Raw genomic sequence first — 25,306 nt, forward strand, 5'->3', positions numbered from 1 at the left:
TCCATTGTTGATTTAGACAAGAAACTAGGCAAAAGACGAATAAATGCATGTACACCATAAATATTGAAGGGGGTCGAATAATTCCATGTATAATCAAGGCGATAATACCATTATAAAGTAAAATATAATGAGATAAAGGAAGTAAATTATAAAACTCGTAATTTAGTTGTAAACAATACAAATATTTGGAGAAGCTCAATTTATTTTACATGAAGATAAACTAGATCTTCTAGGAATAGAGAATAGAATTATTTTCCTATGAACAAAATATTCTTTAAATATCATCAATTTGTGGCAACATTACTCAGACGAAAAACGTATTATCTTTATTATTATAAGTATATAATGCAGTTGGCTCTTTGGCCGTTATTGCTATGCTAAAGGTTCAGAGGTATATAAAAAGGTACTTAAATGATGCAACATTACTCAAGTATAGAATGCAAATATATAGTATAGAATTCAGAAATAATAACGAATAGCAGTCATATACATATTTACATATATGTAAATCTAAATAATGGATTCGATGATACAAATATACAGATATACTCAATATAGGATCGTAGTCAGGATTATGCATACAACAATATAACCTTTATACTATTCAAGCCAAACGCTGATCGAACATAGAGTATTACATCAAATCTAAACAATATTATTTAAAATCTAAAAACTAGAAACTATCTTTATATTACTGTCTTTATTCTTATTATAGTTTTACATAGAGCTGCCTATCCTTTTACTCTGCTTAATTGTTTACTTTTCCCTTTGCAACCTCTAAACAAATGATTTAAGCATACATATTATGTCCTTCTGCGTTTTATATGCACAACACAATATACATAAAATACTATGTATACATGCATATTAAATATAGACTTTGAGACACTTGCATTTTGTATATCTTCCAGTCTAAAATCTGACATTTCAGTATACAGTTTTGCAAATTTAATTTAATTTTAGGGCAACTGCAATTGTATCCATGGAGAAAAAGAATACATGTGATAATGACTATTTTGTTTTCCGCAAAATACACTATAAAGGAGAAATTAACAATTTATTGTTTTGAACATAACAAAAGTCTTTGAGGAAAGTAGAATGATTGTAGGAATAAAGCTAAAAAAAACATACAAGATAACATACATAATAATGTTTATGGATCACATAGAAGAATGAGCATCTTTACACATACAACAGGATATAAATACAGACATCAAATATGTCGGATATAGATTTCAGGAACAACTCAAAAACTTCAAAAGCAGTAATTAGGGTAAAAAAAAAACACACAAATTAAATTAATATATTTGTACAACTGAAAAAAAAGTATTAAAACAGGAAACAATAAGATTCTTAATTGCTCTTAATAAATACAATAACTTCTTTTACTGTAATATTTTATATGTAAAAGAGAAAGAAATTTTTTGTAATGACATTGTACGTTCTCCTATTTATATTTTACTTTTAAAGTAAAAGATGAGGAGAAATATAAAACATATCCACTCCACTTTTATTAAGAAAACTTTTTAGTTTGATTTAAATATTTGTTTCAAGTGGTTTTTCAGACTAAATGGCGCTTGAAAATCATACATATTAATATCATAGAATACACGGTCGTGTATAGCTTTTTTCCCCCCTCTAGTAAGTGTAAATGGAATAATTTCTTTAAACAAGCGCAGATCAAAAAATTACTCTCAAAAATGGATACGTTGTCTACTTGATTCATGAAGTGCATTTAATAAGTTTAAGGAAGCAATGTCAGAACTTTCCTTTTTTGAGTTTCAAATCAAATGTTTTAAGATTTTCTTAAGTAAAAAAAAAAAAAAAAAAAAATCAACTTATTTATAACTCCAAATCTGGTTTTGGTTACCGTGTTTATTTTTATTTTTTTTTATTTGAGATTGTGGGCACGTATTTACATCAGAAAAAAGGGGAAATAAATGGGGTGTGTATGTTTTTTTCTTTAAATAAGGTCAAGTTTTCTTCTTCTTTTTGTATATTCAATTTTTATATTTTTTCTCTTTTTCTTTTCTTTTTCTTTTTAAATATAAAATGAATAAATCTGATCTTATTATTAACATAACAAAGCCAAGTCAATCATCAAAATTAACTCGAATCAAAAAATTTATTTTACAATATGAAGCAGGTATATATTAAACAAGGAATTAAAAGACAAGCAAGTTTAATAATTATCTATCCATATAGAAATATTTGGCTCTATTATTCTTACTGTCCTTGTAAACTATATCCTCGGGAATCTATTTGCGAGGAAATGTCTACTGATTTCATATCAAAAAACTCCAGATACCTATGATAAAGGAATTGATGATATCTATTTTGTGGCTTTTTGGGCTATTGCTTTTACTTTTTTACGCGCTTTCTTTATTAAATATTTTTATCTCCCTTTATCTAAATATTTTAATATTGGTGAAAGTTGTAAAAGACAAAGAGTAGCAGAACAAGGCTACATCCTTATTTATTATCTTGTATTTGGTACTGCAGGCTTGGTAAGAACTAATATATATACAAATCAGATTAGTTTATTGATTCAGTACATCTTCAAATAATATAGTATATAATGTATCATAGCCCATATTGGTTTAATACTGCACATCTTTGGATTGGTTATCCTCATATGATTAATAAAGAAATGAAATATTATTACTTGATGCAACTTGCTTTTTGGTTTCAACAAATATATGGTCTTCATATCGAAAAACGTAGAAAGGATCATTACGCCATGCTCTCTCATCATATTGTTACAATTGTTTTAGTGGGAGCAAGTTACTATTGTAATGCTACTCGTGTTGGAAATGCTATTCTTTGCTGTATGGATCTGTCTGATATTTTCTTGTCGGTAAGTCTAACCGAAAAAAAAATAAAAAATAAAAATAAAATAAGAGTGGAGTAAGCGGATAATTAATTCAATTTTTGTAGCTTGCCAAGATCTTAAAGTATTTAGGCTTTACTAATGTTTGTAATATTGCTTTTGGTTTATTTGCCCTTTCATGGCCGATCACTCGTCATATCTTCTTTTCTTGTGTTATTTGGAGTATTGTTGGTAAGTTAGTAAAGCATTAAAAATGTATTTGATGTTATTGACGCTTTTTTTATTTATTTTTTATTTTTTTTTTTTTTCGTATTTAGTTGAACCCTCAAAATATTTAGATTTACAGTGGGATCCCTCTAATGGAAAATATCTTACTCTGAAAAACATTAGATTATTTTTAATTCTATTGCTTATCTTAAACGTTATTATGTTCTATTGGTTTTTAATGATTGTTAAGTTAATAATTAAGGTTATCAAAGGAACAGCCGCCAATGATCCTCGTAGTGACGATGAAGATGAAGAGGATAGTAACTGTAGCGATAACGGGTTTCAAAATCCTATAAAAATTTGGTAAGTTTTTTTTTTTTTTTTTTTTTATTGAATTCACTAATTATTGTAATATTAATTCTCAAATTACATAATTATGATAATAGTTCAGAAAAGAAGCATTTATACAACTAAAGCGCCGTTTTCTCTTCTTCCCTCTCCTCCCCTAAATGCATATAATATAACCCAGCTTCGTGTATTTTTATATATTCTTTTTAATGTCTCCTCCCCCATATACCTTTTTAATAAATTTTTTTTTTATTCAGTATCAATTATCTTTTTAAAGCCTTCTAAAAACTCCTCTGGTAAACTTTGTACTGGTTTCCTATGTACAGAATCTACAAAAACATGAGTAAATCCACCTACAACACAAGCTAATGGACTATCTTTCTCGAATATGCCCACACGATAAGTAACGCTAGAGTTACCAATTTTAGCTATTGAAAGCCCTGCATCAATGATACTGGGGTAAGATGCAGAGGCATAAAAATTGGCCTGACTTGCAACGACAAGTCCGATCGGTTTATTACTTATATTGCCTGGTTGTAGTCCACAATGTTTAATCAGGTATTCATTAATGACTGTATCAAAATAATGATAATAGATAGCATTGTTAATATGATTATAGCAATCTGCATCTGACCATCTTGTAAATTAACATGTTAAATTCTTGTTTTAATACACGTAAATTTTTATTGTTTCATTTACCTTGTTTGAATTGGTAAAAAATATTTATAATCTTGTCTATTCCTGTATAAATTTTTCGTAGCACTTTTAGTTGATATTTGTTGTGATCTTAAATGGTTTGAAATAAGTGAAAGTCTTTTATGAGATGACATGTTATGAAAAAAAAAAGTATGTTAATAATAGCAATAATAAAAAAAAATTACATGCAATTACCCCACATATTTGTGCTACCTACTATATCTATTATATCTGATATCACTATATAAGGTATATTAACAAATATCAAATATGACCTCTAAAACTAAAACGTTATTTGCCCTAAAATTAAATTAAATTTGCAAAACTGTATACTGAAATGTCAGATTTTAGACTGGAAGATATATAAAATGCAAGTGTCTTAAAGTCTATATTTGATATGCATGTATACATAGTATTTTATGTATATTGTGTTGTGCATATAAAACGCAGAAGGACATAATATGTATGCTTAAATCATTTGTTTAGAGGTTGCAAAGGGAAAAGTAAACAATTAAGCAGAGTAAAAGGATAGGCAGCTCTATGTAAAACTATAATAAAAATAAAGACAGTATTACTGATTTGGAAAATATAGAAGATATATGTTTTCCTCATCTTTTATTTTCTATGTTTTCTTCGTTTCATTTATATATACATATATGTATTTATATAGTCGATTTTTGCGAAAAAAAAATACTACTTTGTTTCTAAAGAGATATTTTGTTGTTCAAGTCTTTTAATTTCTAACTTAAGTCTTTCATTTTCTAACTTTGTAAGAAGCTGGCATGCCTCTTTTTCTTTTTTTTCGTTTATGGTCTCATCCATTTCTATCTTAAGTGAAACAAGTCGATCAACAAGAGCCATTTGTCCTTCATTTACCATATCAAATTTAGATTGCATCATTTCCAATTCCCAAGAAAGCTTCTTACATTCTTGCTCTAATTGAAGGTTTTTTGCTAAAAGCTCTTGTTGTAAATTTGTATTTGTTGATGGAAGCATGATAGGGCTATCACAAGTTTTATCTCTTTGACGTTCTAATTCAGTAATTGTTAATTTTAATGCATCTCGTTCACATACAAGATCTTGATTATCATTCTGAACTTTGATAAGCTCCTCGAAAGTCTTTTGATGCATTATTTTAACCTCTCTGAGTTCTTTTAATATCAACTTGAGTTGTTCGTTATCTTGCTTATGATAAAATGATCTATCTTGGCTTAAAGATGAAATAGAAGACCAACGCTTTTTCTGTAAAGAGGATCTTACCTGTGTTCCAGTCGGTGTGTTATCTATACTTGTTAACCGTTTATTGAAGATCGTATTTCTTCGCCTTTTCCAAAACCCAGTCATTTGACCCTTTGTATCTCCTTGTTGCCCGTTATACTCTTTGCTCAATTGTTCCATCTTATCTCTTGTGATCATGTCTGACAAAGACATAGCATCACTTATCACATGCCCAAAATCAGCATAAGGTTCACATAGCTTGTGCGAGGTTAAAAAATCTAAAATATCTTCAAATTCAGTATTAGCTAAAAGCGCATATTGGGATCGCTTTAGCATAGCGATTGAAACTCTCATGATTGTTTCAGAGGCGCCCTCTGCAAATACAATATCGTAGATACGATCAATCAACTGCATAGGAAATGCATAAGCAAATAGTGTCAAAAACCATTGTGAGGCATACATAGCTGGATGGATATCATGCTGTTCCAGAAAAGTCATAAGTTCTGGTAGTATTTCACGAAGAAGAATAGAAAATTGGTAAAGACGAAGTTGAAGGCCCTCCATACTTGAAGTAAACATCGTCCTCATTTCATATGTTTCCATTAATCTTACAAAAACACAAAATGCTTGTGTTTCAGCCATCTGTAATGTAAACTTATCTCAATACATGCATATTATTTTCGTCAAATAAACTTACATTCATCAATAAAGGTCCTACAAGAAATGCTAAGCCCTGACAATATCCTACATCTGAATCATATAAACTATAAGCCTCTAGGATTCGTTTCATCGAAACCTGACCCTGCCCGTTTTCTTGCTTAAACATGTCAATACAAGGATAAGTTCTAGCTAAATCACGTTGAATGATACGTTCATGAGGGGATTTTTCTTTACATAACTGACCATAGACGGTTTCCAAATGTAATGAAGCGGACTTGGACATAGCTTGCCATATTAATCCTCGGACTTGGGGTGGTATACCTAATTTCAACTTTAAAGATAGTAAATGGGGAAGTTGTAAGGCTACTTGATCTGGATTTTCAATAAAAGCTTTCCAAAAGCCCCAATCATCTGTACTAGCCTTGACTAGTCGCTGAATAGTAGTAAAATTCGCCTTCAGTTGATTAGACTGAATGTAAATTGATTTTGGATCTTTTTCTAATAATGCATTTTGTCGTTCAATTTGAGCTAGTATGAATGCTGTCGAAGCCTAATAATAAAAAAAAAAGGGAGAGAATTATTATGCCTATTGTATGATTTAAATACTTCATAATTACTTGGGGCGGCAATTTTGCATTTTCTTGCTGAAGTTTAAAAAATAGATAATTTTGATCAAGAACATTATTTGATTTAATGTTTAGACTGTGATCTTGATCTTGATACGACAACTTTAATTGCAACATTTTTCCTTTGATGATGTTACAGGAATCTATTGTTCCAATGTGTTTCTATTGTAATTAAATTGATTTAAGAACTATATTAAAAACCTCTCAGTGTTAGAATATATATATCTATATCAAAAAATAAAAAAAACGAAAAGAAAAAAAGTAAAAATATGTTGCAGATTGAATTTATTAAGTACCTAATTTTACAGTATGCTTCAAAAAATGTAAGGGAAAAGAAAAGGGGGATATAATTTTTAAGGGATAAGTTAATCTAAATGAGATTATAAATATATTAAGGATGTGATATATTTAATGCCATGAAATTAATCGAGTTAATTTTGTAGTAGGGACTTCAAAGAATGAAAGAGCTAAAAAAAAAAATTAGTACATGCACACTAATTGTTTGTTATATACAGTTGAATAAGGTAACTTACATTTACGCGCTATCAGAATTTCTACTATAGGAGATAGCATACTTTCATGATTAATATTTTTAATACCTTTTAGAGCATTTTTAGCCCAGTTAGGTTTAATAATACCCCAATTATACATATCCTTTTTGGAAAATGTGCAAGGGAATACTTTTAATAACGGGCCAAATAATTCTGGGTGAGCTACCACATCATCATAAATATCATTGGTTAAGAAATAGATAGGAAATTTAGTATCTACATTCTTTTTATAATCAATACAGGCTAATAGTAAACTTTCTCTATCTGTTAAGCCGGTAATAGTTAATACTTGCTTTAATATGGAGTTACGAACTGACGATGCAGCAGTAATGGCTTGATCAATAGGCATATCTCCTAGTAATTCTCTTACTAACGATGTCATCAACTCTGTCTGTATCGAATGATCAAGTTGTTTCAATAATTCTAAGCCTGTCATATCTGATTTTATCATGAAATCTACATACGGTTTACCCTCAATTTCAGCTTGTATTTTCTTTAAAGATCTTTGATTTTCAAGCTCAATCATGGCTAAACTTTTCAAATTCAAACGAATCATATTAAACTGTCGTGCTCCGCCTAGCTCACTTACAACTTTGTTAGCTACTTCATCAACAAGTGGAAGTTCATTTGGTGTTACAAAGATATTAGTTCTTAATGCCTTGCGTAATTCACTCTGAATTTTATTCGTAGAGGTCTGAAAGCGAAGTCCATACACCAATGATCCAAATTGTATATACCGTTCTTTAATATTTTTGAGCTGTCTTGATGTTACAAGCATTTTAAGGGGTCGTTTTAGCTCAAGGCTGAACTTTACTTCATTTAATGAACGCAAACTCCTCATAGTATCAAAGAATCTATTATTAGATGAAAAGGCATGTTGCTGTTTACTAGTGTCCCAATCAGAACCATTACTAGGAAAACTAGTGGGATCTAAAGCAACCACATCAAAGGGGCCAAGATGAGACAAGACTGCTTCTTTGTTGCCCCAGCCATGTCCCCATGTACGTTCATAAATACGTATTTTAAACTGGTTTCGAAGAACGTTCAAGTCAAAAAAGGTGGACCACGGTACTTCAATCCATTCATTTAAATCATCACACGAATGATACTCCAACCTCCAATCCTTAACATTTGTTGCGCATAAACTTTTTAGAAGTTCTCTATCTTGTAATTCGTAATATTTTTGAAGAATAGGAAAAGGGGCCCATGGTATGTGCTTTTTACCTAGTCTTAATTGGGGTAAAATTAACGTACGATTTGTTTCTACAGCTATACGAAGTGCATTTCTGACAGCTTCATGTTGTTCAGTAAAGTCACTAATAATTGCATCATTAGTTTATATCATTAATAGGATAAGTCAAAAAGTCAAAAAGTCAAAAAGTCAAAAAGTCAAAAAGTCAAAAAAAAAAAAAAAAAAAAAACTCTACCCATGAGGGAAAAAAGACATAAACTTTTCATCTGGATTCACTTCAATAAACTGTGTTGGTTCATACTCTATAATTTGTTCATTTTGATCTTTAGATAGAGTTCTTGCTAGTCTATTTGTTTGTAATACATTATAAGCAAAGAAAAAAAATATTAAAGCTATTGCAGCGATTATACTTGTACGTATCGAGCGTTTCATAATTCAAAAAAAAAAAAAAAAAAAAAAAAGGAGACAAAAAAAACTTTTTGTAGATGATGCTTGCTATTTAAGCAAATGTTTCACCTGAGTTTTTTCCTTTATTTATAGTTTTCATGTAAATTAAGAGATAATTTTCTTAATTAATGACTTTATTATCAGTAAATCATATGTAAAAGTTTGACATATATTTTCATATATACAGCATAAAAGTTTGTTTAAATTTTAATCATATACAAGAAAAAGTACATAAAAAAAAAAGCTTTTTAAACATCAGGAAGGAAAGTAGATTCAATAATAACATTCGTAACTCTATAAGGATCAATATTGGAAGCAGGACGACGATCCTCAAAATACCCTTTACCTTCAATACCAACATGGCGAGGAATACGAATTGATGCACCTCGATTAGCAATACCATAGCTGAAATCATTAATATGTCCAGTTTCATGTCGACCTGTTAATCTTTGATCGTTATCTTCGCCATAAACAGCAATATGCTCCATATGACGAGGACTTAGCTTTTTAATAGCTTTTTCAATTGCAGATAAACCACCTTCTTGGCGCATCTCAATAGTAGAAAAATTAGTATGACAACCAGCACCGTTCCAGTCACCTTTAATTGGTTTAGGATGTAATGAGACAATAATACCAAAATCCTCAGTGACGCGTTCAAGAAGATAACGAGCTACCCAAAGATGATCTCCCATCTCAATACCTTCACAAGGACCAACTTGAAATTCAAATTGACCTGGGGCGACTTCAGCATTTACGCCAGAGATGTTAATACCGGCATATAGACAAGCTCGGTAATGAGCTTCAACAATATCACGGCCAAAGACCTTTCCTGCACCTACACCACAATAATACTTACCCTAAGCCAGGAAAAAAAATAAAAATAATACAAAAATATATGAATACATATTATTACTTTCTTATTATATATATATATATATATATATATATATATATATACCTGAGGTTCAGGGAAACCATGCATAGGCCATCCATAAGGCTTAGTAGTTGACGGATCAAATAACATATACTCTTGTTCAATACCAAACCAAGGCTTAGCATCCGCATAAGCTGCCATTGTCTTTGCACAAGTATGTCGATAATTAGTAGAGTGAGGGGTACCATCGTTATTAAATGTTTCGCAAAGTACCAGCTTATTATTGTTTCCTCTAAAAGGATCAGCAAATAGAGCAACCGGTTGTATCAAGATATCTGAATCATGACCTTCAGCTTGTCCAGTGGAAGAGCCATCGTAGTTCCATTCAGGCAATTCATTTGCTTTTTGAGGAATGAAATCTACAGTACGTGTCTTGCTTCTCAAGCTATTATTGGCATCAATCCAAATATATTCTACTTGAATTTTATTGTTTTGTGGAAGTGAGAGATATTTTTGGAGTATATTAGGATTAGAACTTATAGCCATGTTAAAGAAAGAAAGGAAGAAGAAAAAAAGAGTCCAAAAATCGTATTTTAATGGACAAAGCTTTTTTATATTTGCTTTATATCATGTGAATAGTAAAATCCAAAACAAGCAAAGAGCTTATCTAAAATATACCAAACTTTTATCTTATCTTTTATTTTTTTTCTATACAAAAAAAAAAAAAAAAAAAAAAAATCCCCTTGATCCCCTTTTTTTTAATACTAATTCATGAACACCTGTTACTGAGTTAATCATTACCATCAACTTTATAAATAGTCTAAAATCTTTCTTCATATGAAATTACAAATTGTACCCACATTAAATTTCTACACATAGGTAATATGTAACAGCTTAAAGTATATATAATCTTATCAAGTTTCTTATCATTAATTACATATGGTTATCATTAGAAACGGGTTTCATGTAACAAAATAAATAAACAACTCAATATTTATATATAGTACATTAATAATCGAGCAAAATGCACGATTACATAGACTATAGTGAGACCGTTGTACATTATATTATACTATATATGTATATATTATGTTTATAAACTCATTTGTACATAATAAATTAACATGAATATATGTTATATATATCTCTATTTCCTCTCTCTCTTCATAAGGGGGTCCAAAAATCAGGTATCATGCAAAAATAAAGATCAATAGCAGATCTAAAGCGTTTACGATACATCTTTGGAGACACAATAGTGGGGTCTTTTTTACCTCCACCAAGCATACCAGATTCCTTAACCCAACTTTCCAACTTCTTATCCCAGGTAAAAGTTCGAATAAAATCTATAACAAATATTATTAGAGGAAACTATTTATTTTCTTGTTGCTTATACATACCAACGATACCAACTACAATTTCATCTGAATCTTCAACAAACCCTACTAAAAGCGAATAATCCATTACATCCAACGATAATAGGAACTGTGTATCATTATATAATGAATTTGATAAATTATATTTAGTATCAACTTTCATATAAAGTGGCGTTTTACTGATAACTTTAAGAAAAATTAGTATAAATAATATGTATTTACAATATTATTTGTTTTTACTTTCTACTAAATTTTCGTCTAAAAATACTTCAACATCTTTTCCTGTTTTTTCTGCATATCTATTTCTCATAGATCCTTTTAAATCAAAAACCTATAAGATATAATGTAAATAATTTTGCTACCATATAATTCTTTAATATATATATATATATATATATATACCTGTTTTATTGGTATGTCGTAAAATAAGTTTTCCATTACTAGAATATCCATCTTCATTGATTTTCCACTTGCATTATTATAGAAACCAATACGATAAAGTCCAAAGATCTTACATAAAACAGTAGGAATCTATATTATAATATGTAAATATATATACACATAGCTATATTTGAAAATATAAATATTACTCCTTTATCAAAAACTTCATTAAACATATATATAAAGTATTTATTGGCAGAACCCGAAAAAGCATCCATCTCATACTTTGATATTTGCTTAATCAAAAATCGCTCATCTATAAATATTACAAATGAGGTTTTTATGCACTCACTTTACATATTGTACATTTATACCTTTTGTTTTCAAAAAAATCGATCCAGATTTCCCTCCTGAGGCATCGTAAGTTGTGCATCGAGCCAAAGATGAGATAAAAATTTCATCACACCCACAGCTCTTTCGAAGCATATCAAACTGTTCTGCAAAATATATTTTACACGAAAAGTTTGTTGATCCTCCTTCAAAAGCAAATCTCCAAGGCTGCGATGTTTCATCAGGAAACATTTCTAAATAAAATGGGTTTTGATTTGATACATTTGACATACGTAGTTGTTGTTTGTGTTGGAGTTTTTCGTTATATAAAGCACTACCAAGCATATAAGAAATAATACTGCTAGGCTCGTCTTCTCGTACTAATATATTTGAATCCGCGAATATATGCTCATTCGGAGAACTATTGTAGAAATTAGTACTATAAAGGAAATAATATTTAACTTACAAAGGGTATTCAAGTGGCGCTAAATTACTTATGCTTTTCTCTGCTAAGACATAGGTAATTGCTTTCATAATTGAATTCCTTCCACTACTATTCGTTGACCAATCAAAACTAGATGAACCACTCTCTATTTGCATATACATATACATATATATATATATATATATAAGCTTTCCAAAAATTTAATATAATAAATTTACATACCTAAAGTCAAATTCTCTAACGGCATATCCGTTCCTTTTGGCGTCAATAAATCTTTCTTATTCCCAATTACTATGCCAGACTCTAAACTTAAGAATGGCAGTGTATTATTGGCCATCTGTACCTTATGCTCCTCTTCGAATTCCTGAAGCTCTAAGATACTTGGGACTATTTCTCGACCTAGACATTCATCGTATTCGTCCATATGAAATAGTGAAAATGCTTTATGTCCAAATGTTGATGGTTCATCATGTTCAACAGAAACTGGTCCATCTAATAAAGCATCATCGTCGTCATCTGAAGAAGATTCTTCATGCATAACCTCTTTAATTTTTGTATATGGTTCAAGCGATGCCTTACTTGGTAGCCGTTGTCGTATTGTACGCGTGATTTTATTATCTGAGAGATTATTACGTGTTTTTATTATATATTCTCTGGTACTCACATATTTCACCAAGCTTGTTGTCTCATGTTGTGTTTCTGGTAATACACTGTTACGGTTTATACTAGATAATTGTTGCCCCAAAACTGATATTTTACTACTATTACTATTAGACACACTTCCATCTACAATTGCCATAGTACGTGATCTGGGTCGAATAATTGATAACTCTTGATTTGTTGTCTGTACAAGAGGATTGCCCTTGGAAGCTGCAAGCTTACTACTAATGGGATGTGTGATATTAACTACTCCCAGTCGCTTTTCTCCTAGAGGATACATGTCTGCTAAACTTCCCATAAATCCGTACCTATATGCGATAGGTGGTCGATCTTGAATTTTTGCTGAATAAGGTGATCCACGATATGCATTAGGCTTCGTAATAGAAGTCTGCTGTTGCTGCTGCTGCTGCTGCTGCTGTGATTGCCGCTGTTGTGGTTGTTGCTGTTGTATTTTTGTATCAAAGGTATTATTTCCAAATGTGTTATTTGCTGTAGAAGCTTCAAAATATTGCTTGGCCTTATGATAGCTATGTGTACTCAATTTACTGTTCATTTTTTTTTGAACAGTTTGTGATGAGTTCTTAGATTTAGTTATAAGAGGATCTGGTGGCAATAGCTCAGCAAATCGCTTATATGCAGCCGATGAAAAGATAGGTTTGATATTATTACGAACAATTAATTGCTGTTGATTTAGAGCCATTGGAGATGGTAACGGTGTAGAGTTTACAGATGATGCGGGTGTGTTGTCGGTTTCTATAATTTTCGATTCTTCTAGGTATTTCTGGCTTTTCTCCTCTTGTATTTTCTTCTCTACTATTTTCTTTTTATTAGGTGAATCCTTCATAAGTTCAAGAGATAATCGACGAGCGACACTTGGATCTAAGTCACGAGATGCATCTTCTTCTAATAAAAGATTTATTTTAGGTGGCGATTCTGAGCTATTCTTTATATTATTGTCCCCTATGCTATCAAGATCTTTCTCATGTTGTAAAAACATTTGATCAAAACGTTTCTCTTCATGAAACCATGGATACAATTCGGTAGTAGTAGGTGATTCACTCAATATAGGTTTTTGTAGTAAGTTATTGATAGTCGTATCATCACTGTTTTCATCATTATCAAACAAGCCAACATCTAAAAGTGGTAAATCAACTGCTTCTATAGCTTTTTTCGTTCTTAAATCCAAATTTGTCGAAACATTTGTGTTATCAAGATTTTCAGCGGGAAACATCTTTCGTAAATGATTTGTGGTCAAGCGTCTCAGCTCACGTTCAGGTCTTATAAATCGTCGTGCAAATGCTATGTATTTAAGATCCCATGCTACTGCATGATTTTGCAAATCAGCTAACACATTATTAAGTTGTAATGTATCAGTAGGTGCGCTTGTGGCATATTCCATTTGTAACTTTTGTAATAAATGCTTTTTATTTTTAAGAGCTTCTTGTGAAAGTTCCTTTAGATATTCTTTGCAGAGATCAATGATGTTAGGATGTACAATATCATAGGAGAAGGATTTATTGCGCTCTATTATAGAATCAAAAAATTTTGCAATCTTTGACCGCGTTGATTCCAGCGCAGCGTCCTTAATATCTCTCTGCTGCTTGGAACTAAACTTCAAGTGTAATTGAGGTGGGAAAACATCAACAACTTTAACTTTGTGATGCGTAAAGTTAACCGACAAGTTTTGAATGCGAAATGAAATGCTGTGGTCACGATAAAAACCGTGGGGACAACCCTCATCAACAGCTATAGGTTCTGATTGATAAAACAAGAGCTCTAAGAATTTACCGAATGAATATCGAGCAAGTAGTTCTGGTATAGGCTTCCATTTATGTGTGATATTGCAAATATTACAATGCGTACAAATTAGTATTGGTATCTTGTTCAAGTATTCATCACGACTGATATCAATTTCGTCATCGTTGTCTTCTTCAACAAACATTTGTACCTTAATTTGTGCGTTACCGTGTGAATACGTACGATCATGAAAGATCAGAGGTCCACCGCAGATTTGAGAACTACAAGTATAATACGCTTCTTTTACTGAGTTAAGAATGTACTGACCTAACGTACAATCACACAGGGGGTTATAATATTCATATGGGTCTAAGACAGCCTTCTCACAAGGAATTGTATGATCATCCATAGGATTAATAGTCCGATACACAATAATCCGCTGATGATAAATAGGTGATAGCTGAAGTGGAATAAAGCCTATATATTTTTTATACATAAGCCAACATTGTAAATGTAAATCTTGATAATGACGATATTCAAGGTCGTGTTCCAAGTAGGCATCAAAAGATTTTAGATAATCCTGCATATAAATGAGATCTGTAGGTATGGGCGGTATAGTAGGTGATGTATAATTACTTTTATTCTTATTTTCATTTTGTATTGGGTGATCTGGATTCACCGTATGATTCGATAGTTTACTATCTTTCTCTTCATGATAGCTACTTTCATTAGCGAGATTGGTACCTGTAATAGTGGCACCTAATCGCTCACGAATCAAACCAATTAAACGTTTCTGAGTCTCACGCAATTTAAGCAAAAGATGAGGTACAGGCAAGGTTACACCAAGTGACATGGATAGCGTTGTTGTTTGATACTGTTTCAGGACCGCATTAACAGCTGTTAGACAAATATCGTCATCATCTACAATGACAGTTGTCGTTTGCTGGTGGTAATGTGTTCTTTTTTTATCTACTGTATTTACCGTTACTTGAGATTCAGCTACAGATAATGCAGAAATACTTTGAGTTTCTAAATAAAGCATATTATCTGATAAAGTAACACTTTCACCATGATAAGAGGAGACAGTTGTAGGTCGATTATTAACTATATTTAAGGCATCAGAATTTATCGGCGTTGCTTCCAAAGTATTAGTGTCATCATTATTGTCATCATCTGCTGACATAATACGATTATTATAACTACGCAACCCAATAAACTCTTTTCTTAGTTGTGCTTCAATATTGATATTATTAACGACATTCACCATAAACTTCATAATTAACTTTACAGTCTCCAATGTCTTCAGATCACCTCCTCGCAATATAATCGTTGCTCCGCGCTCCTTTGGACACTCGCGAAAAATTAAAAATGTTTTGCGTCGATTTGGTAAAAATTCATGCAAAATTGTTAGAGGTTCAAAAAGGCCACATTGACTTACTGTAATTGTCTTTGCATTCCACAACTCATTTTTGTAATTAAAGACAGTTGCATCTGTACAACGCGCAATGGCATCTAACTTCTCTCTCTTAATGTTGTAAGCAACTGCAATCTTAGCGTTATTAAGACGTTCGATAATTGTATGGGGTACATGAGATGCCACCAATACAATATGGGGCTTGAGATTGATAATCTCTGACACTAAAGCATTCATATGATCTCGTTCCCAAGCTAACAGACGTTCAAATCTGAGATACTCTTGACTTTCAAGTAAAGTTGTAGCATCTAATTCAAAATTCAAGATCAAGATTACGGGATTTTTTATCTTTCGTATCATTCCTTTATGGGCTACAGTTTTTGATAGCACTACCCCATTAATGGAATAACTATCAGTAGGTAATCCTCCAGGTACTTTTTTAATTTTAATGTAATGGTTCATATTGAATGTATCCCGAATGCGTAACTGAGGTTGAACTTCATCTGTGATTACTAATAAGAGTTTCATCATAATTTCTTCCCAGTCTTGCCGAGGTAATTCACTATCCTCTAAAAGATGACAAAGTATATTTTTCATCAGCTGAATAAAAGAAGGATCCCAGTCTTGATGTCTAATGGCATTCATATTATATCGTGATTGTGGCTGTTGTTCGGATGTTGTGCTTTGGTGAGATGTTGCTGCTGCTGCTGCTGCTGCTGCTGCTGCTGCTGCTGTTGTTGTTGTTGTTGTTGTTGTTGTTGTTGTTGGTATTGGAGTCGACCGAGATGGCATTATTTTACTATTTGATAGTATTTCAATACTTTGATCTGTTGTTGTAATGGGCGTATTACGCATTAAGCTTTTAGTTCGTACCCGTATATGTCGTCCTGTTGTTGTATTCTCTGTTAAACTTAATCTTCTTCGAATTATGGATCTCTCTGGAGATCTCATGATAAACCATGATGACGTTTTACTACTTGCAGTACTTGTACTTGTTACAGGCGTTGTATTAGGTGAATCATCTTCGAAGAGTGGGATATTATTGAAGATACCAGAACTAGGTCTTTCAATACCACCACTTAGAAAATTAAGTAAATTACGAGAGCTTCTATCATCCTCTCCTTCGTCACTATGAGCCTCTGGATGTGGGTTAGAATTCGAATTGTTATTAAAAATTGATGAGCTTCGACGAAAAGGCATAGGTGAGTTTAATAACCGCTGCTTTGTACCTTCTAATGTGGCCAAACTTGTATCAATACCTAACGAATTCATTGTACTTGCGCGAGAACGTGGTGCTGAACGTAAAAAGGAAGAAGATAACAATTTTTTTGCACCGTCAATAGAATGTAGCTCTAACGAAGCTCTTTGTTGTAAATCACTATTATTACTTATCAACTCATCATCGTCGTCACTGCTATCAGCACTTGTAGGGATCAAAAATGTTTTTTGTGATTGCTGTGATGGTTGTACATTATCAATGACAGCATCATTTAATAAATTGATATCGTCTGCGTGATATTTATTATAACAATTATTGCATACACGAAGTGACTGACTTGTATGAATATTATTACTCAGACATTTTGAGCAAAATATTTGACCTATAAAGACGCGTATAAAAAAAACAATGTATTATGAAAAGATATGATCTGCTTACCACAGGTACGACAATGATGTCTTCTTCTAAATAAATTAAAGGGTGCTTTACAACTATTACATTCTTTACATTGTTCATCAGGTATCCAAAAATCTTTATTACTATAATCAACTGAATCATATTTCCGAAGCCTATTTAATATACGACCCAAAGAGTTTGTATTCGAAACAGAAAAATTTGTCATGATTGATTGATTATCACTACTATCAACAGAAGAAGTCTTTGTTAAGGATATATCCAGCTGTGGTCTGACGGGGATTATTTCTGATACGGTGGTTATGGCAGCGGCGGAGGTAGTATCGGTTGTTGTAATAATTGAAGAGGAAACTACATTATTATTGTTATTGTTACTATTATTATTGTTACTATTGATATTATCATTGTTATCATTTTCGGTTAATTGTATAGAAGATTGCTGATCAGTTAACTTATAGTCCTGGACATGTTCATTAGCAATGACAATAGACACATTTTGAGATTGAGGAACAACAACAGTAGTTTTAAATTTAGAGAAAATTTTAAAGATCAGGCCTTCTTCATCACCTTCTGAGATGAAGTTAAAAGATGTAATAGAATGAGGATCGTAATCAAGTTGAGATGTTTTTTTCATATAAGAAAAAAAAAAAAAAAAAAAGAAGGTACAGGGACAAATGACTGCTGCTTTATTATCATACAACATTCATTGTACTACGATGTATTTTATATGTAAAATACACTTTTTTTTTTGTTTGAAACATTTCCATTGTTTAAAAAAAACAATTATCAGATTGAGTTTCAGCAGCAATCAACTATTTTTTATTATTTTCATTTAAAAGATATCCCCGCAAATAAATTTTCTTTCTTTTTCTTTCTCATAAAAAAAAATATTATTTATTTATTGTGTATAAAACATGGCTACGTAAGGAAGACTAAATATTCAATATGCATATAAAGTATACTTAATTATTATATAGTGAAGCACCTAAAGCAACCCCTATTACAGTTTCTGAATTGTCCAAGTATGATGGCTCTGACCCTTCACTTCCCATTTATGTTGCTATTAAAGGTGATGTATTTGATGTCTCAAAAAATACAAGTTCATATGGTAAAGGTTCAGGATATAATGTATTTGCTGGAAAGGATTCATCTAAGGTAAAAAAAAAAATTTTTTTCTTAATGCGGCTAATTGGGAATTTATTGTAACACACAATTTATAGGCACTTGGAAAGTCTTCTTTAAAGCCTGAAGATTGTATAGGTGACTATAGCGATCTTACAGAAAAGGAATTAGAAACTTTAAATCAATGGTATACATTCTTTTCTAAGAGATATAATATTGTTGGAAAGGTCGTTCCTGATAATTAAGTTGTATTTTATTCGCGTTTTTATTATTAATATAAAAAAATAAAATTTTACCATTACGTAATACCAATAAATGATAATAATTCACTTTTTTGATTTCCGCTAAACTTCTTTTCACTTTTCTCTTTCCATTACATCATAATGGCAACAATCTCTCAATCCTCTGCCAACCAACATTGGAATTACTTTATAAATGGTCTCGAATCAGCTTCCAATTGGCCTAAGGCCTTTATTCTCTTTTATACGTAAATGTGACAATAAATTAATATTGAATTTTTTTTGATGTATGTTTCTTTTTTTTTTATATAAATATATAGTTCTTCAAGCATTCAAAAGGCTATGTTGACCACCTTTTTATTGAATGGCGTTTTATTTTTAGGTAGTCAAGTATTTTTAGAAACTGTTTATCCAAATTCAAAAATATTTGGTTGTCATTATGTTGTAAGTATATGTGGTTTTTTATAAGGAAAAAAAAAAAGAAGGGGGCTCTTACATTATACAATTGAATAGCATCTAATTGGATATCCCATGTATTTTATTTTACTTGGGATCAATGGTCGATTCTACGGTAAAGTAGCTGAAAAGTCATATCAAATACAAGCACAACAACAACAACAGCAACAGAAACGATCAGCTCCCACCAATACTATTTCGAGCTTAGCTTCCACTATTTTAACCATTATTTTATATATTAATTGTGGTCTATTTGCTAATCTTATTTCTAATGTACCCATTATGGGTCGCTTTTTATCTTTTTGGATGAATTGTATTATTATGTCTTATTATTCATTTGAGTAAGTGCTGATATGCATATGTATGTAAAGAAAGACAATATGCTTATATATATATTAAATAGATATCAATGGGTATATAAGGGCTGGAATATTGAAAAGCGTTTAGCATATATGGAGGCTCATTGGGCTTATTTCTTAGGTTTTGGTAAGTTTAACAAAAGATAAAGAAAAGAAAATGAATTTTTTAATTTTTTTTTTTTTTTTTTTGATAGGGTTTCCTGCTACAGTGATTACATTTTTCCTTTCTTTTCTTCGTTCTGGCGCCGTTTTTGCTCTTATTTACCCTTTCGTAAGTTTAAGTTAAGCATGGAATATATAAATGTATAGAATACTTATATTTTGTTATAGTTTATCATTATGGCTATGTTATCTGTCCCAAAAGGTACAAATCCTTATAACCAAACAATGCCTTCTGGAGAAAACGCACGCAATAAGATTAGTTTACCCAACAAAATTCCCATCTTTTACCCTGTTCGTAAATTAAATGATGCAACAATTTTATTTATTCGTCTAATTGGTGGTGTTCATGCTGACTCTATTATTACAGAAAAAAAGAATGAAAGTAAAAAACAAGAATAATAAATTTTAATTTAATGCTTTGTCTTTCTTTTCTTTGCTGAATGTAAATCTTCGACTGCTTTTGAATTAGAAGAACCAGGAAGAACTTTTTGTGCTGTTAATAATATTAATATTAATAAATTTTCCAGAGTGATTTATATGATTATACATGTATAAAAAAAAAAAAAAAAACTTACTATCATTCATTAAAAGTCTTTCGACCAAGTCATTAATAACACCACCAGTCAAAAATTTGGTAGATACACCAGCAGGTAAAATAGGCTGTTTTAATTGCTCCTCCAATTCATGTTTTAAAGCCTTTGCTCTCATTTTGGCCTTTTGAAGTTGTTCTTCAGACTTTTGATGTCCCTTACCTTGCATCGTTTCTTCATCAAACTCGACATCCATTTCCTTGGCCATATTTCGCATCCAATTTACTTCATGTGATTGTTTCGATTCTTGATGTTGTATCGAATCAATTTCAGATGCTAACTTGACACGTTCACGCATCGCTCTTAAAATACTTAAATCAACAGGGAACTCAGGATACTGCTTATTCTTACGCAGTGTTTGACATAATTTGTTATAAATCTTAACTTCTTCAGGACTACATAACAAAAGTGAGATACCATCATGATTAGCACGAGCTGTACGACCAGAACGATGTACATAAATTTCACCGGAACGAGGTAATTGATAATGAATGACATGGTCAACCAAAGGGATATCCAAACCACGAGCAGCCACATCAGAGGCTACTAAAACAGCTTTAGGGTTTGCTTTAAATCTATCAAGATTCTTAAGACGCTGCTTTTGTTGCATCTGAGCATGTAAACCAAGAACTTCGATATGAAGTAGCTTGAATACAGGAACTAAACGACGTATAGCATCAATTGAGTTAACAAAGATAATAGTACGTCCAGGATATCGTGTTACAAAATAATAGACATACAAGTCTTTATCTGTGTTAACACAATCGACTTTAGCTTCTAAAAGACGAGAAGCAACGACATTTTCTGAAGTCATATCAACTAAAGCTGGTTCTTTATCAGCAAAATCAATACGTTCAAGGAGGTCCTCCATCGTGTTTGTTGTTGCTCTTGACTTCTTCTTTTTGGCCTTGACATTAAAACGAATATCTTTGGACAAAGTAGCGGTATAGATGAAGGTTTGATGCACACCTACATGTCGAGGTAGTTTCTTCTTGTTAATACCATCTCCATCAACTTCCTCGGGCCATTCAGTTGTATTCTGTCGTTTTGATGAAAGTGCATCCAATACGCTATTTAATTCATCAAAATGGCCCTTCTCTAACATACGATCTGCTTCATCAAGTACAAGGAATTTAATATGTTTTAACATATCCATATAATTTGAGTTGCCTGAAAGGAGTTCCCAAAGACGGCCTGGTGTTGCAACAATAATATCTGGTTTTTGGTTAAGTAAACGTTCTTGCTTCTGAACTGACATGCCACCCACGATAGCAATGACACGAGTGTTACTAAAGACAGCCATACTTTCGATATGGTCGCGAACCTGAATCGCCAATTCTCTTGTAGGGGTTAAAATAAGACCAGTCAAGCCCTCATGAACTGGATGGTTTGCAAGGTAGTTGATAATGGGGATACCAAATGCCAGAGTTTTACCTGAACCTGTTTCTGCGGAACCAATAATATCGCGGCCCTTTAACGCTAACGGCAAAGCATTTTTCTGAATTGGCGTAGGTGATGTAAAATGATTATATTTAAGTGCATTCTTAATAGGCTCTGATAAACTTAAATCATCCCAAGCTGAAATATCGACAGTTTGATCTACATCTTCTAAAGTAGGACGACGGGGTTTCTTTTCCTGTTCTTTCTTTTTCTCCTCTTCTTCTTGAGCCTTTCTTTTAGCTGCTAATCTCTCCCTTTTATTCATAGGCTTCTTTTCACCTTCTTGAGTTTCATTTTTAGCTTGTTCTTCAAGTTGCTTCACTTCAGTTTCATTTTTAGCTTGTTCCTCGAGTTGCTTCACTTGAGTTTGAAGTCTTTCCAATTCTTTCTTCTTTTTCTCTAACAATTTTTGAGCTTTTGTCTTTTTTTCAACAGGCTGTTGTTCTTGCTTGTCTTTTGCAGGTTCCTTTGTAATACTATTCTCTTTTATTTCGTTATCTGTAGACTCATTCTTTTCTCCTTCTTCTGTCTTTTCCTCAGATGTATTTTCCTCAGTCATTCCTTCTTCCTTAGTGGCTAATTCCTCGTCAAATGTATCCAAATCATAGTACTTTTTTGTTTCTTCTAAGCTCAAAGGAGCTGTAGGTTCAGCTTTTTTCCCCTTTTTACGATCTTCTTTTTTGATTCTCTATTACATTTTATTTAGATGCTTATGCTCATTATATACATATTTACATTTATTTCGTAATTGGCTTACCTTAAATTTTGCAACTTTACCAGTTGCATCATCACCTTCATATTCTATTTCTACGTCACTAATTTCTTCTAAACATAAGAATCCACCTAATTCATCAGATACAAAGGTATCATTGACAGATTCGTTCCAATCCCAGCTATCAATGTCACCTAATTCTTCGTATTCGATCTCACCACTAACGCCTTTTTCTAATTTAGGTTGTTTGTTTACGGATTTGTTTTTCTTGAAAACTTTCTTTTTATTGTTGTTTGGTTTGAGTGGTTTAGTGTTTGCTGTTTGATTTTTAGTCGATTTTACCATGGTGAATGAGAGAGAGATCTAGTTTCTATAAAAAAAAAAAAAAAATTTCGGTAAAAAAAAAAATACAAATATATAATGAGACTGACAGTCATTTTAAAATTAAGTCACATTCATGCGCTCATTTAAAAAGGGGTAATGTTTATTTAAATAAAGGTATAAAAATAATATAGTATGAAGTATTTTTTTTTTAAAAAAAAAGAAAAAAAACAAGGAAAGAAAAGAAAAAGTATAGACTAAATTATTGATCTAAACCCATATTATCATCTGAAGGGTCTAGCAAACTAAAAATAAAGTTAAGTAAAGTGATCTTTAGATAGCTGTTTCTGAATTTTACCTGTATTGCTTAAGAAGCACACATTCGCCACCACTTTCCAAGTCAATATTATACTGATAAAAGAAACCTTCGGAGGTAATCACCATTACTTGTGGTGTTGTGCTATAGAATTATAAGTATCACTAAAATACATCAAGTCCTTTTTTTTTTTTTACCTGCTTAGTGCAACTAAGCTTCGAACACCTGCACTCGGTAATTTTAATGAAGCAAAATCTCGTGTGGGTTCCCACATTTCAGTCAAAACGTCAGGTAAATAAGATCCAACACTACCTGCTAAGTTTCTACCCAAATGCATTGAAGATCTGCGAAGCATTTGTCTATATAATGATATAAATAAATAAGACCCATAACAGGTTAAATTAGCTGATGCTAGCTTACCCTACACTGGAACTTCTACCTCTTTTATCTCTATCCTCATTCAAGCCAGGGCTTCCATTATTTGATCCCAATTTAAAGATGTGAACTGTTTCCGTATCACTTGAAACACATAATAGTGAGCTTACTAGATTAAATGACATAGAATATATCTTTGCTGGGTAAGAGCCTCGTCTAAATTGATAAATTTTTGTAGCATCCAGAGTAGAAAAAATACGAATTACAGTCCCCTTTAATAAATGAATTAGGGCATATGCATATATATATATATATATCTAATGTGCCACTATCTTAATATTACCTTTTCACTGGCTGTGGCTAATAATGTTCCTTCAGAATTCATAGAAAGGCAGCTGACAGGTGACTTGTGTGCTTGAATTATATTGGTGGTTTGTGGACCTAATGCATCAAAAATCTCCACGTCACCTGATATATAAAATGAATTAGATGAGCCACTATTGGGTGAAAAAGGTGAACTAGTTGAAGACCTTGCAGGATAAGCTATAAAGCAGTTTTCACTCGAAGGAGACAAAGCACAAATGGCTAAAATCATATATTAAGATAAATAGATGATGTGTATTGTCAGCAGGCAGATAATCTTACCATTAGGGTTTGGATTTGTATCAATCGTATGGAGTAGTTTCATGTTACTGATATCATATAAAAAAATTTGTTCTTCCAAAACAACAATCAATCTTCTTCTATTCATTTTTACTGCAAGAATAGCAGTGGGGAATGATAATTCGCAAATCGTTGTTTGTCTCTAAATAAACAATATTAATTACAAAAGAAAAGAAGAAGAAAAAAAAAAAAAAAAAAAAAAAAAAAAAAAAAGAGAGGAAGGATGGACATTTCATAATTAAAATAATTACCTTTGTATTAATAATTTGCAATTGCCTTGGCGAAAAAGCTGGATGTTCACCAGCTCCTACAAGTGCAACAAGAGATGTGCAAAATAACATTTCTACAATGCCTGTTCCGCCCGTCTCTTTATGTTGAAGTAAATTCATTTGCTCTGTTTTTTTTTTAAAGAAAAAAGGAAATCATCACTTACGTTTAGAATAACATTTTCCAAATGGATCACAATTGTAGATTCGATATCCTCTTTCAGTGCCAACAGATATACAGCTAAAGTCTTGATTGAAATTTAAAAATAAAATTTCATTATTACTTTTATCTCCAAGATTCATTTTATTAAAGAGAAAATTAGAAAAAAAATAAAAATAAAAAGTCTTTTGTATAAGTATTATTATTTAATTTAATTTTATTTTATTTTATTTTTTTTGCTGCATTTTATTCACAACACCGCACCCACGCCCCCTATAATTGTTCAACTTGAAACTTTTCTTCTCCATTAATCAGATGTAAATGGTGTGTGTAGTTAATTTACAGAAATTATTAGGGGAAAAAAAATTATACAGACAACAAGAAGCAATATGTAAACATGTATATATATATAAAAAAAAAAAAATAACAAATTCCTTAGAATAAGAAAGAATAACTAATAAATATATCATAATATACATTTATAATAGTGCCATTTACCTTTA

The 25,306-nt window shown here is 31.5% G+C and overlaps 11 protein-coding genes across 11 annotated transcripts; 3 read left to right on the top strand and 8 right to left on the bottom strand.

Annotated features, from left to right (window-relative positions):
* The first annotated feature begins 1,908 nt into the window (after window positions 1-1,908).
* BX663DRAFT_525367 (TLC domain-containing protein) lies at window positions 1,909-3,603 on the top strand. The gene is made up of 6 exons (XM_051529754.1): window positions 1,909-2,146; window positions 2,206-2,507; window positions 2,573-2,857; window positions 2,938-3,061; window positions 3,148-3,400; window positions 3,484-3,603. The coding sequence occupies exons 1-6, from the start codon at window positions 2,053-2,055 to the stop codon at window positions 3,509-3,511; spliced, it is 1,086 nt and encodes a 361-aa protein (XP_051378286.1). The 5' UTR covers window positions 1,909-2,052; the 3' UTR covers window positions 3,512-3,603.
* Window positions 3,604-4,220, bottom strand: BX663DRAFT_480296 (HotDog domain-containing protein). The gene is made up of 2 exons (XM_051524334.1): window positions 4,085-4,220; window positions 3,604-4,022 (listed from the first exon to the last, which is right to left on the bottom strand). The coding sequence occupies exons 1-2, from the start codon at window positions 4,213-4,215 to the stop codon at window positions 3,635-3,637; spliced, it is 519 nt and encodes a 172-aa protein (XP_051378287.1). The 5' UTR covers window positions 4,216-4,220; the 3' UTR covers window positions 3,604-3,634.
* A 554-nt stretch (window positions 4,221-4,774) lies between these two features.
* Window positions 4,775-6,702, bottom strand: BX663DRAFT_564831 (rab-GTPase-TBC domain-containing protein; the record flags this gene model as incomplete). The annotated part of the gene is made up of 3 exons (XM_051532060.1): window positions 4,775-5,941; window positions 5,997-6,509; window positions 6,577-6,702. 3 exons carry the CDS (start codon window positions 6,700-6,702, stop codon window positions 4,775-4,777), a joined length of 1,806 nt encoding a protein of 601 aa, XP_051378288.1.
* A 194-nt stretch (window positions 6,703-6,896) lies between these two features.
* On the bottom strand, window positions 6,897-8,779 carry BX663DRAFT_525373 (uncharacterized protein). Its single transcript, XM_051529755.1, has 3 exons — window positions 8,564-8,779; window positions 7,119-8,452; window positions 6,897-7,052 (listed from the first exon to the last, which is right to left on the bottom strand). The coding sequence occupies exons 1-3, from the start codon at window positions 8,758-8,760 to the stop codon at window positions 6,994-6,996; spliced, it is 1,590 nt and encodes a 529-aa protein (XP_051378289.1). The 5' UTR covers window positions 8,761-8,779; the 3' UTR covers window positions 6,897-6,993.
* Window positions 8,780-8,841: 62 nt separating this feature from the next.
* BX663DRAFT_480300 (uncharacterized protein) lies at window positions 8,842-10,291 on the bottom strand. The gene is made up of 2 exons (XM_051524335.1): window positions 9,734-10,291; window positions 8,842-9,632 (listed from the first exon to the last, which is right to left on the bottom strand). The coding sequence occupies exons 1-2, from the start codon at window positions 10,193-10,195 to the stop codon at window positions 9,024-9,026; spliced, it is 1,071 nt and encodes a 356-aa protein (XP_051378290.1). The 5' UTR covers window positions 10,196-10,291; the 3' UTR covers window positions 8,842-9,023.
* Window positions 10,292-10,749: 458 nt separating this feature from the next.
* BX663DRAFT_525376 (uncharacterized protein) lies at window positions 10,750-16,705 on the bottom strand. The gene is made up of 8 exons (XM_051529756.1): window positions 12,401-16,705; window positions 12,200-12,323; window positions 11,778-12,154; window positions 11,613-11,719; window positions 11,425-11,553; window positions 11,263-11,353; window positions 11,047-11,208; window positions 10,750-10,992 (listed from the first exon to the last, which is right to left on the bottom strand). Exons 1-8 carry the CDS (start codon window positions 16,632-16,634, stop codon window positions 10,814-10,816), a joined length of 5,403 nt encoding a protein of 1,800 aa, XP_051378291.1. The 5' UTR covers window positions 16,635-16,705; the 3' UTR covers window positions 10,750-10,813.
* Window positions 16,706-17,296: 591 nt separating this feature from the next.
* On the bottom strand, window positions 17,297-18,254 carry BX663DRAFT_525378 (uncharacterized protein; the record flags this gene model as incomplete). The annotated part of the gene is made up of 2 exons (XM_051529757.1): window positions 17,647-18,254; window positions 17,297-17,590 (listed from the first exon to the last, which is right to left on the bottom strand). Coding segments are annotated over exons 1-2 (368 nt in total), but the record flags the coding sequence as incomplete, so codon positions are not given.
* A 214-nt stretch (window positions 18,255-18,468) lies between these two features.
* Window positions 18,469-19,059, top strand: BX663DRAFT_525380 (cytochrome b5-like heme/steroid binding domain-containing protein). The gene is made up of 3 exons (XM_051529758.1): window positions 18,469-18,544; window positions 18,600-18,777; window positions 18,843-19,059. Exons 1-3 carry the CDS (start codon window positions 18,537-18,539, stop codon window positions 18,987-18,989), a joined length of 333 nt encoding a protein of 110 aa, XP_051378293.1. The 5' UTR covers window positions 18,469-18,536; the 3' UTR covers window positions 18,990-19,059.
* A 455-nt stretch (window positions 19,060-19,514) lies between these two features.
* BX663DRAFT_443378 (etoposide-induced protein 2.4-domain-containing protein) lies at window positions 19,515-20,359 on the top strand (the record flags this gene model as incomplete). The annotated part of the gene is made up of 4 exons (XM_051523564.1): window positions 19,515-19,780; window positions 19,843-19,925; window positions 19,993-20,069; window positions 20,129-20,359. 4 exons carry the CDS (start codon window positions 19,515-19,517, stop codon window positions 20,357-20,359), a joined length of 657 nt encoding a protein of 218 aa, XP_051378294.1.
* An 11-nt stretch (window positions 20,360-20,370) lies between these two features.
* On the bottom strand, window positions 20,371-23,047 carry BX663DRAFT_533413 (P-loop containing nucleoside triphosphate hydrolase protein; the record flags this gene model as incomplete). Its single annotated transcript, XM_051530526.1, has 3 exons — window positions 20,371-20,453; window positions 20,536-22,678; window positions 22,748-23,047. The coding sequence occupies 3 exons, from the start codon at window positions 23,045-23,047 to the stop codon at window positions 20,371-20,373; spliced, it is 2,526 nt and encodes an 841-aa protein (XP_051378295.1).
* Window positions 23,048-23,162: 115 nt separating this feature from the next.
* On the bottom strand, window positions 23,163-24,974 carry BX663DRAFT_525385 (WD40-repeat-containing domain protein). The gene is made up of 8 exons (XM_051529759.1): window positions 24,811-24,974; window positions 24,629-24,744; window positions 24,360-24,519; window positions 24,058-24,299; window positions 23,760-23,986; window positions 23,537-23,698; window positions 23,382-23,483; window positions 23,163-23,328 (listed from the first exon to the last, which is right to left on the bottom strand). The coding sequence occupies exons 1-8, from the start codon at window positions 24,944-24,946 to the stop codon at window positions 23,286-23,288; spliced, it is 1,188 nt and encodes a 395-aa protein (XP_051378296.1). The 5' UTR covers window positions 24,947-24,974; the 3' UTR covers window positions 23,163-23,285.
* Window positions 24,975-25,306: the final 332 nt, after the last annotated feature.

The sequence above is a fragment of the Cokeromyces recurvatus genome, assembly GCF_025118155.1.
Source record: "Cokeromyces recurvatus strain NRRL 2243 chromosome Unknown BX663scaffold_42, whole genome shotgun sequence".
Taxonomy (NCBI): domain Eukaryota; kingdom Fungi; phylum Mucoromycota; class Mucoromycetes; order Mucorales; family Mucoraceae; genus Cokeromyces; species Cokeromyces recurvatus.

Coding starts and splice junctions, on each gene's coding strand:
- BX663DRAFT_480300 (XM_051524335.1), bottom strand. CDS start 10,195: ATGGCTATAAGTTCTAATCCTAATATACTCCAAAAATATCTCTCACTT. Junction 9,633..9,733: donor ATGGTTTCCCTGAACCTCAG/GTATATATATAT, acceptor TTCCTGGCTTAG/GGTAAGTATTATTGTGGTGT.
- BX663DRAFT_525385 (XM_051529759.1), bottom strand. CDS start 24,946: ATGAATCTTGGAGATAAAAGTAATAATGAAATTTTATTTTTAAATTTC. Junction 24,745..24,810: donor TGGAAAATGTTATTCTAAAC/GTAAGTGATGAT, acceptor TTCAACATAAAG/AGACGGGCGGAACAGGCATT. Junction 23,329..23,381: donor GTGCTTCTTAAGCAATACAG/GTAAAATTCAGA, acceptor CTTTATTTTTAG/TTTGCTAGACCCTTCAGATG.
- BX663DRAFT_525376 (XM_051529756.1), bottom strand. CDS start 16,634: ATGAATGCCATTAGACATCAAGACTGGGATCCTTCTTTTATTCAGCTG. Junction 11,354..11,424: donor ACGACATACCAATAAAACAG/GTATATATATAT, acceptor TATATCTTATAG/GTTTTTGATTTAAAAGGATC. Junction 11,209..11,262: donor AGACGAAAATTTAGTAGAAA/GTAAAAACAAAT, acceptor TTTTTCTTAAAG/TTATCAGTAAAACGCCACTT.
- BX663DRAFT_480296 (XM_051524334.1), bottom strand. CDS start 4,215: ATGTCATCTCATAAAAGACTTTCACTTATTTCAAACCATTTAAGATCA. Junction 4,023..4,084: donor TTTTTACCAATTCAAACAAG/GTAAATGAAACA, acceptor TTAATTTACAAG/ATGGTCAGATGCAGATTGCT.
- BX663DRAFT_525380 (XM_051529758.1), top strand. Junction 18,778..18,842: donor CTGGAAAGGATTCATCTAAG/GTAAAAAAAAAA, acceptor CACAATTTATAG/GCACTTGGAAAGTCTTCTTT.
- BX663DRAFT_525367 (XM_051529754.1), top strand. CDS start 2,053: ATGAATAAATCTGATCTTATTATTAACATAACAAAGCCAAGTCAATCA. Junction 2,147..2,205: donor TATTTTACAATATGAAGCAG/GTATATATTAAA, acceptor CTATCCATATAG/AAATATTTGGCTCTATTATT. Junction 2,508..2,572: donor TATTTGGTACTGCAGGCTTG/GTAAGAACTAAT, acceptor CAAATAATATAG/TATATAATGTATCATAGCCC.
- BX663DRAFT_525373 (XM_051529755.1), bottom strand. CDS start 8,760: ATGAAACGCTCGATACGTACAAGTATAATCGCTGCAATAGCTTTAATA. Junction 8,453..8,563: donor ATGTCTTTTTTCCCTCATGG/GTAGAGTTTTTT, acceptor TGCAATTATTAG/TGACTTTACTGAACAACATG. Junction 7,053..7,118: donor AATTCTGATAGCGCGTAAAT/GTAAGTTACCTT, acceptor TTTTTTTTTTAG/CTCTTTCATTCTTTGAAGTC.